At 46.8% G+C, this 19,073-nt stretch overlaps 1 protein-coding gene across 2 annotated transcripts in view; it reads right to left on the bottom strand.

Moving 5' to 3' along the window:
- Positions 1 to 721: 721 nt before the first annotated feature.
- The window catches only part of RNF121 (ring finger protein 121), a 77,608-nt gene continuing 59,256 nt past the window's right edge, over positions 722 to 19,073 (bottom strand). For both annotated transcript variants that reach the window (XM_028115916.2, XM_088017705.1), the window contains exons 4-9: positions 18,490 to 18,644; positions 15,657 to 15,764; positions 12,069 to 12,189; positions 4,372 to 4,505; positions 3,623 to 3,724; positions 722 to 2,079 (exon numbers count right to left, since the gene is read on the bottom strand). In XM_028115916.2, the coding sequence (XP_027971717.1) occupies positions 1,959 to 2,079; positions 3,623 to 3,724; positions 4,372 to 4,505; positions 12,069 to 12,189; positions 15,657 to 15,764; positions 18,490 to 18,644 (741 nt within the window). In that variant the 3' untranslated portion in view covers positions 722 to 1,958. The remainder of the gene's footprint in view (positions 2,080 to 3,622; positions 3,725 to 4,371; positions 4,506 to 12,068; positions 12,190 to 15,656; positions 15,765 to 18,489; positions 18,645 to 19,073) is intronic.

Raw genomic sequence — 19,073 nt, 5'->3', positions numbered from 1 at the left:
GGTTTGTGGTCTCTGTGATCAGGGGGCTGGGATGCTGGGCACGGAGCCAGGGAAGCCAGGAGATGGAGCTCGGCTTGGCGGACGCGTCATGAAACTCCTCCCTGGGAATGCCAGTATCTCAGCTGTGTTAGGTCAGGAGGCAAGGCTGCTTGGGGCTTCTGAGACACAGTCTTTTGGGGATGGCATTGGGGGATGGGAGGGAGAGGAGACAGGACTCTGCCTTGGAGTGGAACCAAGATAAGAGTCGGGCTGTGGGGAGGACATGGGACCCAGACTTGCTCAAGTACGACAAGAGAGCCTTGGACAGCCTAGTCTCGGCTTCTCACATGAGCCTGACGTGTAGGGGGACAAGAGTGAAAGGATGATCCCTGGACCCTTCAACTGGTCCTCATTCCACTCTCTGAGGATGGGCCCACTGACATGAGCAGTGGGCGGCCAGGGGAAGCCACAGCCGGGTGAGAAACGCCAAAGTTGAGGGTGGCCCGGGAGAAGGTGCGTTGGTAGCAGGCAGGGCACAGACCTCACCTCAGGTGGTGAGGAGTCACCCAGTGATGCTCCAGGGCCCTTCTGCCACAGGACAGCAGTCTGGCATCCCACCATTCCCACAGGTAAGGGGCAGGGCCAGCCACCCCTCAGATCCAGCTTTCAAATGGGAATAGCAAAAGGCACCAAAGACAAGGCACTCCCAGGAACCCCAGGGAAGAATAAAGCAAGATGGATGTTCAGCTTTCCAACCCAGCTCATGGAGCTTTATTCAGAATGGAGTGACAAGATCCTGCTTGGCTCTTGCTGTGCTTGAAGGGCAGGCCCAGCCGGGCCACATTCCCTAGGAACCCAGTGCTGGAGGCCCATGTTTGCCCTCCCACTTCCTTCAAAACTCCTAGGGCCAGGGCTGGGGCCTACCTGGAACCTCTTTTTAGAACCCACACTTGCCTGGGCCTTGCCGTCCTCTCTTCCCACCCACCACCTGGCACCCCTGCTGCCAGGCCCAGGCAGGACCCACACATGTGGAAGTTGACAGAGGGATATTCCCTGGGCTGGGAATCCCCTGGCGGCTTCAAGGGAACACTGATGACAGGGAGAAGTCCTGTCATAGCTCTACTGCGGCACACGAACACACACACGCACACTCTCACGCATGCTTTCCAGGAAGTGACGTGGCAGAGTGGCTTTTGGCGCGTGTCACCACTTCCGGCCTAAAGGGTCAGATTGCACAAGACGCCTTCAATCACTGCAGCCAGTAACAGTCCTCATGGCCCAACTACACACAGAGACTCTGTTCTTGGCTGGGGGCAGGTTACCCAAGCTGCTGCCCCCAAACAGATCCTCAGTGAACTGTGAGATCCCAGGGCTTCCCTCCCTGGAAAAGTCAGGACAAGGTTCCACTTGCCTAAACCAGTCTCCGGGTCCTGGACAAGGGACGACAGAGTCGGGCACAACACCGACTGCCGGGCCCAGACAGGGAGGAAGGAAGACACCTCCCCTCCCTCAGTGTGCATCTGTGGTACGAGGCAGAGCCCATGAGCTCTCCCACACGGGACTGAAGCAGGCTGGAGCCCCACAGAGGGAAGGAAGGGCTGGCGGGGGCGGGGGGGGGAGAGTGGAGGCTGAGGCTCTCAGCCAGAGATGAGAAGGCTCCTTTAAACCAAAAATGTGGCTCTGCTCCTGCCGTGCTCAAGCAAGGAGGGCGAGGCCCGGAGGAGTTGGGGCAATTCCTATGCTTCACAATAAAAAAGGTTTTTAAATATATTCATCAAAATAGTTTTCTTTTAAAAAGCCCCCACTGCTGACAGCCCCACCGGCTGGCTCTCCATCATCTCCCTCCCCAGCCCGGGCACAGCCGGAGGGGTCCTGAGTGGCCCAAGGGCCCCTTTTGAGTCCTTCCCACCCAGGAGGTCTTGGAGGGCAGGGAGGAGAGTGCCCTGAGGTCCGCAGTGGGCGGATGCTCTTCTTCCTGGCTACTCCAGGCCCAGGACGTAGTTGATGCCTTGCACCAGGCCAATGATGACAGGCTGCCAGGCTACCAAGTACCGAAGCCAATCCAGCAGTTGCCCATACATGACGTGAGGCCTCTCCCAGCTGTCAGTGCGTTAAAGAGGCTATGTGTCAGAGCTGCTACGGCTGGACTTGGGGATGGGTGAGAGGGAGGCCCCTCACCAGCCTCTCCATGTTAGAAAGGAGGGCTGAACCCAGAGGCTGGGGGATGGAGGGGAGAGGGGACCAGTGCAAAAGGCAGGACAGACATGGGAGAAGGGTGGAGAGGTGACACTAAGCTCTCGAGGACTAACATGCAGACAGGGCCTCCCATAACGCCTTCTCGAAGATGGGCCTGCTGGTGTGAGAGCAGGGTCTGAGACTGCTGTGAATCCCTGTGTCAATGGCTGCAGAGACGTGGGCAGTGGGATAAGGTAACCTCACAGGTTCTTGTAGTGTCCCAAATGGAAGATTTTCTAGGTCAAGGAAGGGGCTGAGTCTAGGGACCAAGGCAGAAGGGAACAGGGAGCAAGAGGCTAGTCACAGGGGATAACCCCTGGCAGAGGCTCTAAGGACTCCCCACGCACCGCTAACACCAGGCCCTACTGAGGCCCAGCGGCCCCAGAGAGGAGTTCGCTTCCTTTCACTTTAGAGCTAAATGCTGGGCAAGACACTCAGAGAAGGAGTCTGGGAATCCAGCTCTGGGGAAAGCACAGATTAAACCTCATGACACTGTGGGGGAGCCTCTCCAAAAGCATCAGAAAAGAGCAGCCTGGCCCAATCCCTGGGAACTACGGGGAAGCCCCAAGCCTCAGCCTCACCATGGAGTTACTTAACCGTTCTTGAACTAGACTCTAGAGGAACCAAGCAAAGAACCTCAAGGGGACAGGCCAGAGCCTCTGGTTCGGGGGCTGTGGGAATGTGCTGGGAATGCAGTGGTCCCTGCCCAGCCCAGCTAGTGTCCAGGGGATAGGGAACCCTGGCACACAGGGCAGCCGGGAGAGGGGAGGGGAGAGAGCTGGGCCCCTGGATCCCAGGGGAAGCGAAGGGGGGACCAGAGCAGTGGCTCGGCAACTTCCAACAGACAGGTGGTGAGGAGGAAGAGGAAGGTGAGGGAGGGCAGAGTGGGGAGGGCCGGTGGGGGCACAGAGCAGTAGCTCGGAGGAGCAGCGGCCCCGTGTTGAGAGGGGATGGAACAGGGCTCCCTCAGCCATCCTTGCACCTTGCAGGCTCTGCACAGGCAGAGTCGGCCTCAGGCCCCACTCATTAGTTATGTAACCTTGAATAGGTTTTTCAACCTCGAAACCATTTCATTTGTAAAATGAGGATAACATTACCTACGTCATCAAGTTGCTAGAGATAATACGGGCCAAAGCACTTAACACAGTGCCAGGCGCAGAGTAAGCAAACAGTAAATGGGCTGCTACTACTACCAATTTACCCCTGAGGGATCCAGAATGATGATGAGAATCTGAGCTGTTAGTCTTGCCCTGTGTGCCACCCCCAACTTCCCTTGATCACAAGTCAAATGGAACGGTGGGTATGTACCAGGGTAAGGGGGGACAAGGAAGGGTCCCAGGAGGACCCAAAGGCAGAGTGACACTGGCCAGGACTTTCTTCCCATTGCCCATTCCCAAACAAAGGATACGGGTTGCTGAACATCCTCTTGAGGTCTACCTTCTCTTTGCAGTAGGGACACGTCTGCTTCTTTCCCACGATGCACCAGCCACGGATGCAGAACTCGTGGAATCTGAGCACCACTGGTCAAGGGAAATGGTGGGCAGCCGGGATGGCACTTGAGCCCCATACCCGTCATCAAGGTGCCTGTGCACGAGCTCTGGAGAAAGGTTCAAATCCTGGCTTCTCCTCTTTTTAGCTGTATAATCTTGGGCACACCCCTCTCTCTGACCCTGCTTCCTCACATGTGAAGTGAGGATAATGATCTCCATCTTACAGGGTTGTTATGGGGCAAAATGGAGATAATACATGGCACAGAACAGGAGCTGCCCAAGCACATGATAAATACTGGAAATGTTATTCAGGAGGACTGGATTCTGAAACTGAGGGATCCGGCTAGAGGCTGCTCCTCCCAGTAAGTGATCCAGCCTCGAGGCAGCTGGTGCACCTTCAGGCTCCTTTCGGATCCAGCCAAGCTATAAACTCTGCTTACATGGGAGGGGCTCCCAGCTGTGGGAAAGAGGGAGGGAGACCGCAGTTTCCACTCCTGGGTGTCAGCTTCTCTGGCAGAGAACATCACCCAAATGTCTGCCCTCTTGTGACTCTCCTGCACTTAAAGGTATAGATGGTACGCCAGGGTCATGGCCGCCCCCTCTCCTCCCTGACTGGCATGTGCATGTGGCAGGAGAGATGAGGCCCAAGGGGCTCCAGGCAGGATACACGTGATTGCAAGACAGCCTATATGTGTTCTCGATGATGCCCTCTTCACTGACATCCACAAAGATCTGCTGCCCACACACAGCACACACACTGTCCGAGAGGTGTTTGGTAGGCATGCCCGACTCGCTGTAGAACTGAGAGGGAAGAACAGGAGGAAAAGACAGGAAAGGTGTGAGAATCAGCCCAAGTAGGACGGTGCCACAGAGGCCTTAGGTCTTCTGAAGAGGAGGCAAAGAGGGAGGGGGAGGCCCTATAGCCAAAGAACATCTTTTATATGCCAAATCGACCTCATCTTTGCTGGGCAGATGGCGGGGAGAAAGGGACAGACCAAAGATGGGTTGGGAAGTCAGATCTAACAGAATCTGAGCACTTGGCTGGTCAGCATCAGGGACAAGGAGACCGGGAGGTAGAAGGACTCAGGGCTGGTGATCAGGAGCTATGTCAGATATGCCACTCTGTGGCCAGACTATGCTTCCATCGGAGATGGACAACATCTCTTCTCTAAGATTCAAAACAGTCAGATACCCAGTGCAATGTGGGTTTGGTGACAAGGGCATTCCCGAACACTTGTGGAAGCAGGAAAGGGGGTTCAATCCTTTTGGACAGCATCTGGCATGACGTCTCTCAAACTGCCACGCCCTCTAACTGTTGATTAATGACACTTCAAGTAATTAAAGAAGTAAAAATATCAAAAAAGTTTCATGTATACAGATATTCATTTAAGCATTATTTATAATTAAAGAAGTAAAGAGTTTAGCAATTTCTCAAAAAGTTAAACAGAATTACCATATGACACAGCAATCCCATCTTTACATATATGCCCCCTCCCATGAAAACAAAGACTAAACACACACTTGTAAGCCAATACTCACGGAAACATTATTCACAACATCCAAAAGGTGGAAACAACCCAAGTGTCCATCAAAAGAGAAGCAGACAAAACAAAATGTGGTATATCCACACAATGGAATATTATTCAGTCATAAAAATCATGAAGTTCTGATTCATGCTACAATGCATGAAACCTTGGAAACAGTAGGCTAAGTGAAATGTCCAACACCAAAGGACAAATATTATATGATTCCATTTGATATGATAAAATACCTAGAATAGGCAAATTCATAGAGACAAAAAGTAGGTCAGAGGTAGCCAGGGGTGGGGGAAGAGAATGGGATGTTACTGCTTACTGGGCACAGAGCTTCTGCTTGAGCTGATGAAAAACTTTGGAAATAGTGGTGACAGCTGAACAACACTGTGAATGTAACTAACGCACTGAACTGTACATTTAAAAATGGACGAAAAAGGGGCGGCTGGGTGGCTCAGTCGTTAAGCATCTGCCTTCGGCTCAGGTCATGATCCCGGGGTCCTGGGATCGAGCCCTGCATCGGGCTCCCTGCTCAGCGGGAAGCCTGCTTCTCCCTCCTCTACTCCCCTTGCTTGTGTTCCTTCTCTCGTTGTGTCTCTATCCGTCAAATAAATAAAATCTTTTTAAAAAAAGGAAAGAGGGTATGGAATCCACAGTGCAGGCAGGGCTGGCTTGTGATGGAAGAAAGGACATTTTCTCCACCAGAACTGGAGGGAAGGAGAAGATGGGTATAAATATGTGAGCAGAAAACCCCAGCACAAGAGCCTGCACATAGCAGGGGCTCAGGAAATAAAGAGGAGCTGCATTTCACACATCAGAGAATGTGTGCGCCAGGAAAGCCCTGTGAGCTCCTCCAGTCTGCCCCACTCTCTCGACCGGTGAGGACACAGGCGGAGGAGGAGAGCCTCGCCGGAAGTCAGAGAGAGCTGGTGCCTGGTCAGTTCAAACAGATAATTTCAGAAATAACTTGTTGAAAAAGGGAATAAAATACCCATTTCTCAGGGTTATAGTAGATGAGATTCCATGTCACAGAGTGGTCTGAGATGACTTCAGACAACAGACAGCATCCAACAGAGAACTGGCATCTGCTGGTGACTTAGGATTTGTCTGTTCTGTGTCTTCCTCTGTGTGTTGGGTATGATGAAGATACAAAGAAATCCTACAGGGTCTCTGTGCTCCAGGTGATTACAGATATAAAATATGTAACTTTCTAGTACAGAAGTACTGTACAGAAGGTATTCTTGATAAATGTTGGCTACTATCGTCAATCCTCAACTAAGTGCCACGGGCCAGGCTACTCTGCAGGGTGCTTTCCCTTATGCGTTTGTTCCTTACAACACTTTATGTCTGGTAATATTATTACAGCTGAGAAAACAAGATCAGAGAGGTAAAGTAAATTGCTCACAGCTAATTAAAAGTGGATTAGGATTTGAAACCAGGTCCATGACTCTAACCCCCTAGCTCTTCCCACTACTTCAGAACAGATGAATGGGCAGCTAGTCCTGTCCTAATGTTATCTGGGGCACAGGAACTTACTTAGAAGAAAGAAAAGTGGGGCGCCCGGGTGGCTCAGTCGGTTAAGTGGCTGCCTTCAGCTCGGGTCATGATCCCAGGGTCCTGGGATCGAGCCCCGCATTGGGCTCCCTGCTCGGCGGGAGGCCTGCTGCTTCTCCCTCTCCCTCTGCCTGCCTGTTGCTCCCCCTGCTTATGCTCTCTATCTCTGTGTCAAATAAAAATAAATAAAAAAATCTTTAAAAAAAAAAAAAAGAAGAAAGAAAAGTGTGAGGCAGGACACATGGCCCAATGGAGCAGAAACAATGTGCCACTATCCTGCCTGCCCAACAGCTCTGAGTGGAGAGCCCCAGAAAACTGGCTTATTTCGCAATCCTCTGTCTTCCACCCCCACTCCAACATGACTTTTGGGTGTGAATGGAAACTATAATGACTGGCTGTCACAAGCTTATGATCTCACAGTGACCAGCTAGAAAAAAACAAACACCATCCAAGGTTCCCCTGACTTAAGAAGAGTTACTTTAGTTCATATTACAGTTTCTCCATGTGAGGCAAAACAGCTGTCGTGTAGAATAAACAAAGTAGTGTAAAATAATGAACAGGAATTGAGAATGTGTGTTAATACAACTGTAAACCTCATCATTTCATTTTAGGAACCCTGAAATTAATTAACCACAGGTCTTAGTAGGTCAAACCACTCTCGGAGGGGGACCGAGAGATCAATCAGACCTACTTCCCCACCTCGTAGGTATAACAGCTCCAAAATCAACTATAACTCTCTGGGATCGGAGCTATGATCACAGAATGTACAAAAGACTACAAAAAACACCTGGGACTAAAAATGTGGCATATACACACAATGGAATTCTTTTTTCTAAGAGGCTACGTGCACACACACACACACAGACACAGACACACACGCACAAAGAGATTATTTATTTAGCACCCCTCCCCCCAAACACGGAGCTTGAACTCAAGACCCTGAGATCAAGACCCAAGCCAAGATCAAGAGGCAGACACTTAACTGACTGAGCCACCCAGGTGCCCCTATTTATAGCCCTTTTTAAATTGAGGTATACAATGGAGTATGATTCAGCCTGAAAAAAGAAGGAAATTCTGACACCTGCTACAACATGGGTGGACCTTGAGGACATTATGCTGAGTGAAATAAGCCAGTCACAAGGGACAAATATTGCATGAGTCCATTTACATGAGGTACCTACAGTGGTCAAATTTATAGAGGCAGAAAACAGAATGGTTGTTTCCAGGGGCTGTAGGGAAAGGGATTGTGGAGTTATTATTTAGGGAAAGGGATTGTGGAGTTATTATTTAAGGGGTACAGAGCTTTTATTTTGCAAAATGAAGAGTTTTATGGATAGATGTGGTGATGGTTGTAGAACAATGTAGATGTATTTAATGCCACTGAACTGTAGCTTTAAAAATGGTTAAGATGGTAAATTTTATGTGTGGTTTACCACAGTTTAAAAAAATTACTAGGACTGCTACTTGGAAGTGAGCAGTGGTGGAGCTAGTAAAGGTTACACGTGGTCATACCTAGCACACTGTGAAAGGTTGGTAAGTGTTCTCTGAATAAATGAAAGAATGAGTTGGCTAAAAAATGTGTGGAAGGCTGGAGTGTCTTGGCTTCCTCATACTACCGTCCCCAAACCACTGATCAGGTTCTGGCTTCAAGGCCAGGGATGGTCTTGGAATTCAGACTGCCGTGGCTCAGAGACCCATGTGTTCCTAAGCAGACCACAGCCCACTTGACCAAAGACTGGGGCAGAAATAGGAGAGTCCTGGAATTCTCAGGTCTGAAAGAACTATAAAGGTAAGTGCAGTCTATCCCTTTATCCCAAGTTGGAGTTGTGAGTCCCTTCCTCAACATCCCTGCCTAGTCTAATCTGTGGGCATCCTGAGCCCTAGCAGAAAAGCTGCCACTAAATCTCCGCAACATTTGCTGTGGATAAGAAAGAATGAATGAATGAACTAGTGACTCACCCAGTACTGTCACAGCCAGCCTAGTGTTCCTATGACCTACTCCCTGCTCCGGAAATGGGGGCCCGGGGAAACAGCAAACTGTTAGAGTTGGGGTGAGCAAGGTCACATTCTGTTGGACAGGAGCTGGACAGAGCAGCTCTTATGAGAGAGAGGCATTCTCAATGTCAATTGCCTAGGGAAGAGGTGGATCCTTGTGCAGATACCAGGATTCAGAAGGCTGGCCTGAGGTACAGGTACTTTTTTTATCAGAACACAGGCTCTAGGTCTAGACATCTGGAGGACAGTAGTTGTCTAGATGTGGATTCGAGGTGGTGCATGCTAAGGTGGCACCTGCTACACAGAGGTAGGCTGAGAGTTGGATGGGGTAGGGTCTGAAAGCCTGGGAAAACAGGTACCCTGCTATGTCAGATTAACCTCATTCAAGTACTCATGTCTATTTTCCCTTAATAAAGTTCAATGTGATTGTTGATCCTTGTGTTCTTGTGCTAGCTACTAAGAGGTATAGGGAGGTATGTGGATTCATCCGTGGGCCAGACTATTATAGAATGAGCATCAGGTGTTGGAGGTAACTGCTGAGAACTCACAGAAGAAAGGAGGGTATGAGGGGTCAAGAGCTGGTGCCTGAGGCACTGTCGACCCTAATGAGAAATTCTCCCACCAGCTCTCTTGGTGATACTGAAATTTATCATTATTAGGGAATTATCATAATAAGGATTATCATTTGTAATCAATGGAACACCCAATAATCCTTCCCAAGAGCATAGAAAGAAGTCCAGCTCAAATCCCATTTTTGGGAAGCCAATGTAATGATTCCATCTCCTACAGGAGAAGCTGACTAGTGGATCGATTCTGAGCTCAGTTCCATTTGGACTGAAGTGGGTTCTGTATATTGGTTATTAATGACCCACCTGAGGGAATTAAGGCTGCACTTAAATTGGCAGCTGATAATAACCTTGAGATAAAACTGGCAACAGCCTGGGAAAATCAGAAAAGTGGCCCCTTAAAAACAGAATGAGAAGAAAAAGAAATCACAAGAGGGTAAAGGGCAGGATACTGGCAAGAGTCATTTTGAAAAGCTGAGCGTGCCAAAGAAGCAGACTTCAAGAAAAGGTGTTGAAAGTGAAGATAACTATTAGACAATCAAGTATCTGGAAATCTCTTCTGGGCAGTGAAGTGGTTAAAGGAAAAGCTGAAGTCTATACCAATAGATAAGAGACCATGAAATGTGGCTAAAACACAAGACAGTTTTCAAACAAGAATCTAATGGGCTGTCCATAAAGTGACCCAATACACTTTGTTTTCCTTTTAATCCATTACAGAAGAAATAAAAATAGTCCCATGACACTGGGAAACAAAGTCCTACATCCAAAACTGTACTTGATGAAAGTTACCAAAGGCGATGGCTGAGGATTCTGCTTAACCTGACTTGCCCAAAGCTGACCAGTCCATGGCACAACCGAGACAGCAGTAGCACTGTTGTAAAAATGTGCCCAGCAAGTATCTTCCCACCTGCAAAACTGCCTTGAACTCTCCAAGAGTTCCCGAGGGACCGCATACAAAGTCAGCACCAATCCTTTCCTGTGCCTTGAAGTTGGTCTCCATTGGTATCTGCTGCCTAAAAGCCAGGACTGGTATCTGGCTGCCCCAAGAGAACCTACTTCCCTGACATTCTCTTAAGGTTTCTCTCCAAACTGCCAAACCTCATGTTGCAAGAACTTCTGAAGGCCTTTCAGACCTTTTGCATCAGACAGAGCCACACACATTTCAGCACAGAACTGGAGAAACGTCCATTGAACTTGGAAATACTCCTTCTTGGGGTGGGGTCTTCTAATGGGCTGACATTGAGGAGTACTTCTGTGTTGTTCACATAATTAAAGAGAACATGCACTTTTATAAGCAGCAAAACAACAAAGACACATTTCCATTTGAAAAAAAGAAATAGGAATATTGACTTGGGTTTCTTTCTTTTTTGTTTTTTTTAAAGATTTTATTTATTTATTTGAGAGAGAGAGAGAGAGAGAGAGAGGGAGAGCCCAAGAGGGGGTAGGATCAGAGGGAGAAGCAGACTCCCTGCTGAGCAAGGAGTCCGATGTGGGACTCGATCCCGGGACTCCGGGATCATGACCTGAGCCAAAGGCAGTTGCTTAACCAACTGAGCCACCCAGGCGCCCAGTTTCTTAAGACTAGATGTTACTTTACCCACATTTTGAGCTTGAAGAATCCCTCCCTGGTCTCCACCTTATAGCATTTCCTATCTCAGTGAAAGTATACCAGCCAAGGAGTGGCTCCAGTTAGACATGTCAGCTTTGATACATACTTTCCTTCAATCTTCAGAACCAATCTATATTCAAGTCCTATCCAAGTCCTAGCAAATGTACCTCCAAAATACTTCTCAAATAGCTTGTCTCTCTTCCTTCGCACCATCTGTCCCCTAACCCAAGCTACCTTTATCTTGCCCAGACTACTACAACTGCCTCTTAGTCTTCAGGGGTTCACTATAAGCAGTGGACCCCTCTCCAATCTGTTCTAGACCCAGCAGCCAGAATGATCTTTTTAAAGTGCAAATCTGAAGATGTCATTTTCAATCTTAGCCTCCCAGGGTTTTTAGCATAAAAACCACAATCTTTCCTTTGGCTTTCAAGGTTTTTTTCTAGTCTAGCCTCTATTTCTCCAGACACTTCCAGTACATTCTCAGCCCTACAATCACACTAGCCTTAGTTCCTCCAAATGGCCACCCTTTCTCTCACTACAGGACTCTTATCTACACATGTAGTTTGCTCCATCTGCCACCCACGGTTAACCTACGCATCCGCTCAACAGTCACTTCTTTGGGGAAGCCATCTCTGGGCCCCCAGATGAGGTCAAATGCCATTACTGCATTTGTTCATAGCACTGTGAACCTTTCCTTCATAGTATTCATAAAAGTTATAATTTTATATTTATTTGTGTGTTTATTACTTTAATACCCATCTCTGTCACTAGGGCGTAAACTCCATCTGGGCAAGGACCATGTACACCTTTGTAATTCCAGCACAAGCCCAGTGCCCAGGCACATAGGAGGCATTAAATATTATCTACTGAATGAATGTTAACTTCCTGAACGATCAAGTGGTTCTTTCCTACAATGGTCCTAAAGTTTAAAATCCCAGGGTACATCTGAGATCTGGTTTTCCAAATTTTAAGGAAGAAATCTCCATACATACTACTGATATCTTGAAGGATTTTTTTTTATGGCTTAGTTCTTCCATCAAGCCGGTGATGCTATACTGACTTCTCTGGAAGTGGCATGAGGCAGCAGTGAAAGCCCAGGTGAACTTACCCCTATGGTAGATGCCATGTAGTCTGCACACATTTCTGCAAAGTCTCGCTCAAGAACTCCATAATAGAGGCCATAGAAGAGGAGAGAAATGCCAAAGTCCATGGCGTCTTCTGGTTTGATCCTGTAAGGAAAGCAGCATGGCCTGTGAGGCCTGCCCTAAGACACAACTGCTCTGGATTACTACTCTGGGACACATAAGGAGGCACCTAAAGTTGGAAGCCTTAACGGCTAAATCAAGTGTTGGCAAAATAAGACCAGATCTTAAGCCTGTTTTTTATATGGCCTGTTGGCACCATCTGAACAGGCTAGCACTGTGAGCTACAAAGATCAAGCCAGGGTACTGCCTACCGCCCCTCTTCCCCACTCTGTCCCCAGTGCCTGCCTCCACCAACTGGCAACCATGCCTTGCAGCTGTCTAGGGCCCACTCTGGTTGGCACCTACGCATTGGAGACTCTACTGTTGGCAATCACTGGACACCAACCAGTGGAATTTCAGTCTGGAAGTTGGCAACTCACCAAGTTGCCTCACCTCCAGCCAGCTGCCCAAGTTGAAATGGCGGGGCAAGGGCACACCAAGATCTGGGTTGTCACTGGAACAGAAAGTGAAAATGATCCCAGTGGTCACACACCCCCTTGTCAGGCCCCTCCTTCCCAGGATGTCTCATCTGATGGCAAGTGAGCACAAAGTATGCCTCCCACCTGAGAGAGCCCATCCATCAAACAAGGTGAGGCAAGGAAAGAGTTTCCCCTCTTGTTATAGACTTTGCCTTTTGTCCACAAAGCCTAAAATATTATTTGGCTGCTTACAGAAAAAGTTTGCCAGCCACAGCTTTAGAAATAAAAGATAAAATTAGTCACTTAGCAAATATATACATACCAGTTACCATAAAATTTTAAACTGTATCTATACATATTCTGTATCATGTCATCAAAGTTAAATTTTGGTCCAGGGGCACCTGGGTGGCTCAGCTGGATAAGCGGCCAGGTCACGATCTCGGGGTCCTTGTATCGAGCCCTGCATCGGGGTCCATACTCAGCAAGGAGCCTGCTTAATGATTCTTCTGCTCTCTCCCTCTCCCTCTGCCCCTATCCCCAAGCCCCCACTCGTGCTCTCTTAAATAAATAGACTTTAAAAAATGGTGGATGCTAGGGTGGCTAAGCGTCTGCCTTTGGCTCAGGTCATGATCTCACAGTCCTGGGATTGAACCCCACACTGGGCTCCCTGCTCAGCATGGAGTCTGCTTCTCCCTCTCCCTCTGCCCCCCAACTCATGCTCGCTCTCTCAAATAAACAAAATCTTTAAAAAAAAAATTGGGGGTCCAAGTCTACTTACTAAGGACAAAGATCTTGCCTGTACATTAGGAGGCTTGTTTTAATAATTCCAAGGACCAATAATTTGCAAACTTCAGTCTTTGAATGTTTATTATAGAAAACAACCTTTGTCAAAAATTTGTACCAGGGACTGTCCCTGTTTACTTAAAGTTGTAAATTATATTTATCTTAGAAAGTTGAGTGTATTCATCAATCTTATAATATTTAACCCACTAGACATCATAATCTTATACCAATTAACCTGATTAGTAGCATAAAAATGGTCAAGATTCTCAATTCTATCTTCCTCCTTGTATAGTTTATGCAAGTAAAAACAAACTGTAATTAGAGAATAACCATCTTTAATACAATGCAGAATCTTTTCCTTTTCCTTTTTTTTAAAATAGGCTCCATGCTGGGCATGGAGTCCAATGTGGGGCTTGAACTCACAACTCTTGAGATCAAGACCTGAGCTAAGATCAAGAGTTGGATGCTTAACCAACTGAGCCACTCCGGCACCATGCAATGCAGAATCTGGATTTTTATTTTTTAACCACACAGATTAGGAAGCTATCTGGAAATATCTTGGCTTTCTTTGATGGGACTTGCTAGACTCTATACTGATGAATTCCTATAAACCTTTGTGGAGACTGGTTATGCTTTTTCCTGGAAGAAAGAATTCCATGGGTATGCTCTCACTATATAAAGTAAGGACTTACTCCTTTCAGTTTCAAAGAGACTCCTGCCTCCAGTGCACTAGATTTGGGAAAGAGGCCAGTGGTCCTGACTATAAACCTGAATCCTGAATCTCTAGCTTCAAGTGCCCGGCCCTAGGCTTCAGATTCCTCATGATCCACAGCCCACAGTCCCCATCACCTCGGCCAGGAGACCACATTTCCATTCTCATCTGTCCTGCTGACTCACTATAACCTACAGTCTCAGAGTCCAGGATTTCTTGGTTTTCTTGGCTTCTGCCTCAACTAGGAGCAGGGGAACCTATACGCTGATACGAACCTATATGCTGATCTTTTTTTAATACTTTATTTGAGAGAGAGCATGAGAGAGAGAGAGAGCACAAGCAGGGGGGAGGGGTAGAGGGAGAGAGAGAAGCAGACTCCCCGCTGAGCAGGGAGCCCAATACAGGACTTGATCCCAGGACCCTGGGATCATGACTTGAGCTGAAGGCAGACACTTAATTGACTGAGCCACCCAGGTGCCCGATAGGAATCTTTTTGAAATTTTATGACAATATGAAGCAATAGTCAGAATCCAACTCCTGGCAATGTATCCTTAGAAGCAACACAGCTAATATTATCTATGATAGCACAATATTGAAAAACACTGTAAGTGCCCAACAATGGAGCAGGAGTTAAATGTCCACGGGTTAACTTTCTAAAAACAGTTTTGGAATGTCAGCTACGTTAAAAAGCAACAATGTGTTAAACATGATGCATGTGCATCTGAACTGGGAGATTCTTAAAACTGGATGTGTTCCCAGGAGAGGGAAAGCTTCCAAGCCACCCATCTGTGTGGTCTCACCCCCTCACATCTCAGCCCTGGAACTGCTGTGAGGGCTCCTATGGACACCACTCTGTTTCCTGCCCTGTACCCTTCCAGGTGCACTTGTTGCCAGGTGTGGCCAACTGTGTCACATGAGTTTGTCTAGTTCAGGGGATGACAAACTTTTTGTGGAAAGGGCCAGATAGTATTTTGAGTTTTGTGGCCCAAATAGTCTCTGCCACAAATACTCAACTCTGCTATTGTTATACTGCAAAAACTGCGATAAACAATGCATAAACAAATGAGTATGACGGTGTTCCAGTAGAAGCTTTTTTTTATCTTGTAAAAACAGGACGTAGACCAATTTGGTCCACAGGACAGTTTGCCAACCCCTAGTCTCCCTAAACATAAGACCACTCAGGAAGAGTCATTGCAATAAACAGTGAACCCATGGACAAGGAAAATGACTCTGATAGGGTGATGGATAACTGGCTATAATCATTATTATGCTTAACTGCTGTGATACTTTTCCATTAAAATATAGGTTCTTGGAAAACATAACCAATGATGGGACTCTAACTCTATATCCAGACATTCCTTCCTCTTTGCCAGCACGAATCATGGAGGGCCCACCTTCCCATTCCCCAAAGCCCAAGTCTCCTATCCTGGGTGCCATGGCCCCCTTGTTAATATTCAGGACTTGGCTTCAGGAGGAAAGGTACATCTTACCAGCCCCTCCTCCCCAAACACAAACAAAAACAAAAGCAGAGTACTTACTTGAATAATAAATTGAGACCAAAGAGGGTAAACATGACAGCCATGTAGCCAACAATGCCAGTGGCATAGCTGATTTTATAGATCAACAGGAACCACTTATAAACCAACCTGGAGAAAGGAAAGAAAATTAGCATAGCTGACATGGAAACTTGCTTAGGGGCCTCTGGATTACCAGAATCTCTTATTCTTACATCAGTGGGGACATTAGGTTATTTGCCTAAGACTTACTAAGCACCTTCAGTTACTGTTACAGACCTGGTCACTCTCTTAATTGTAGAAATACCCCTACATACCAGGGAGCTAGTGCTTTCTATTTTCCTGGTCCCAGACCAAGGGAAGAAAAGGGAGCCTTATAAGGTTTCAGCTTCAAACAAAGAAAGCACAGCTGACATCAGACAGCTATGCCCTCTCAAATTCAGATTAGCTGGATAAGGAAGTGAAAACTAGTAACTACAGCTATGTTCAGATGGGAAGAGGTGGGGAAGGCCAGCTGTTCTTGTCAGGAAAGAGAATTCAAGGGAAGGTGAAAAAGAGATAGAATCAGCTATGGGCTTCCCCCTCTTTTTTTAAATATTTATTTATTTAAGTCATCATTATACCCAACATGGGGCTCGAACTCACGAGTTCAAGCTCCTGAGATCAAGAGGTGCATGCTCTTCCAACTGAGCCAGCAAGGCACCCCCAGGCTTTTCCTACTGGGAATGGTTAACCTGAATACTGCTTTGCTCCTATCTACAGGCCAATAATAAAATGGTGTCTAATGAATTTGCTTCTGAAATGATTTTCTTTCTGGAGAAGAAGAGATAAGAAAAGCACTCAAAGAATACCTTTGAATGGATGTATGTGTGTGATGGTGGGGGGGATTGGGGGGGTTCATAGAATGCTCTTGAAGGAGGAGCAATGCTCTCTAAAATTCAATAAAAAGCAGCGTGAAACCAGGATGGTGAGAGCAAATTGAATTCACTTGAATAAACAGCTCAAGCCTGTCTGGCTCCTGAGACCAAGTTACCACCAACCTTGATGGGCCGCAGGGAGGAAGCTCAAGGTCCTTCCCTGTGCCTGCGTGCTGTGGCTAAGCAAGTGGTGATGGGTTCTCAGGCAAGGGAAAGGCCCCAAACATTTTGTAGTGCCTGCCCTCAGAAACCACACAAAGCTCCATTATCCAGGGTTTGCACTCATCAGATAGGAGTGAGACAGTGGAAAGGATGTGGAATTTTAGGCAGAATCTGGATTAAGTGAGTTTTATTAGCTGGGTAATCCCAGGTAAATCAAATCACCACTCTAAGACAAGTTTACTTATTTGTAAAATGGGGAAACCATGATACCTTCCTCAATGGATTGTACAGAGCCCATTTCCTGGTGTATATAATACATGCTCAATAAATGCTACATGAATAAGTATGGATGTTTATGAAAGTGCTGTGAAATTATAAAGCACTATCAAATGTTAGTTATTATCATCAAAAACCTCCCATGTCATAGACACACATTTTTAGTCATTTTACCTACAAGTTGATACTGGTTGTTACTTACTGACACTTAAAGTATATTTTTACACCGTTTCTTCACAGCACCCTTTATGAGGGAGCAATCATTGTCACATTTCTAAGGATAAAAAATTCAAGGCTCAGAAAGGTGAAGCCATACAGGTCATGCAATTAAGTGGCAGGGCTGGAGTTTCCAATCCACATCCATCTGGCTCCAGAGTCTCTTATCTTCTATCATGGCCCTTAATGTAAACTACCACAGCCAGGGAGGAACTTCCAAGTCATCGACTTCACCTTGAAGATAAATTTTACCATGTACAGGGAAACTCAGACGGCCAAAATAAAACCTCACAGTGAAGCGGAACATAAAATGCATGGGAAGAAGAACAACTTGCAACTTGGAAGCCTTTGGTTCTGGTAGTTACAATTTTGAGGCTGGCTAGTTCCTCTGCTAGGCTCTCCTGGACCTGTACACATGTCTCTCACAGCACTTACCAACTGCACTGAAACAGCTGCTTTCTGGTCCATCTCCTCCATTAAACCGAGCATTCCTTGAGGGCAGGGACCATGTCTTATCCAGCTCTGTATCCCCAGCGCTCAGCACAGGGCCTGACACATAGCAGGTGCTTGTTGAATGAATGAATGAATGAGAAAATCTTTCTGTCAAGTACAGATATGAAATGACCTCACAAGCTGGTTGGGAGGATCAAACTAGAAATGCATTTGGATAAAATACAAAGAATAATACAGGCAGGGACTGTTTTGTGACCAAAGAAGTATTGTTTGTTGAAAAATTGCAAATTCGCTGAGATTCATTCATTCAACAAAAATTCACAGAGTAGGCTACTATGTGCCAGGCCCTGTGGTAGGGCCTGGATATACAGGGACAAACAAAATACATGTGGTTCCTGATCTCACAGTTATAGTTTAGTGAGGGAGATAGACACTCAAGATTTTGTGTTATGTTCTATGATGGAAAACTATAGGGCCTACGAAAGAATATAACAGAAAACCTAATTTAGAGATCAGAAAAGGGTTCACAAAATAACATTTAAAATGAGACCACAATGATCCCCAGAATTTGCTTACTTATTTGGTTGCTTTAAATATACACAGACCTTGATATAAACTCTAAGGTAAGCTACAGGGAAATATTTTGGGGTTTTTAATCTGTGAATGAGGGGGCGGGTAGTTCTCCCAATCAGCTTGTTTTGGTGGGGGCCCATGCCAAATAATTTTGGCAAACAAAAATTACAACTTTTTCAGCCTAAACCCACCCCAATCCCATGCATTTCAACCCGCTCCCTTCAGGAAACCTAGCTCTTCCCCACTACCTAAACTCTCACCTTGGGGTTGTCTGTACTAGTGGTTTTCGGGTGGCTCGGAAGGTGACAAAAGCTGTGACAGCAGAGAACAAGATCCAGATCACTAGGAACCTCCACCAATGCAGCTTCACTGTGAAATAGAGGGGAACAACCCACATCTGAAAGAGGGTCACCATCTGAAACACAAACACAAGCACTTCAGCTCTAGCCAGCTCCCTCTGTGCTCTATCTGCAAGTCCAGAGTGTATGTTGTATGTTCCATTTTAGCCTGATCTTCTCCTATATCTCCAATGTTGGATAGAGGCACCTCCTAGTGATCTAACTTAGAAACTTAGGACCATGCCTGACACCTCTCTTTCATTCCTCACCTACCTGTTTCCTTTCCATGTGAGCCCTGGCTATCCCTTGCCTGGCTCACTACAATGACCTCTTTGTTAAATCTCCCTGCATTCAGCATCCCCCTCTTCAATCTGTCCTTCCCAGGAGCACAGGAATGGTATCTCTAACATACAGTCTTGAACATGTCATTCCCCTGCTTACAACCTTCTAATGGTCCCCTGCATACAGGATAACACCCAACATCCTTAGGCAGTCAAATCCTCCAC

The sequence above is a fragment of the Eumetopias jubatus genome, unplaced genomic scaffold, assembly GCF_037043125.1.
Source record: "Eumetopias jubatus isolate StellerSeaLion01/CBP00866 unplaced genomic scaffold, mEumJub1_p1.0 scaffold_13, whole genome shotgun sequence".
Classification (NCBI taxonomy): domain Eukaryota; kingdom Metazoa; phylum Chordata; class Mammalia; order Carnivora; family Otariidae; genus Eumetopias; species Eumetopias jubatus.
This window is presented reverse-complemented; position numbering and strand designations above follow the sequence as displayed.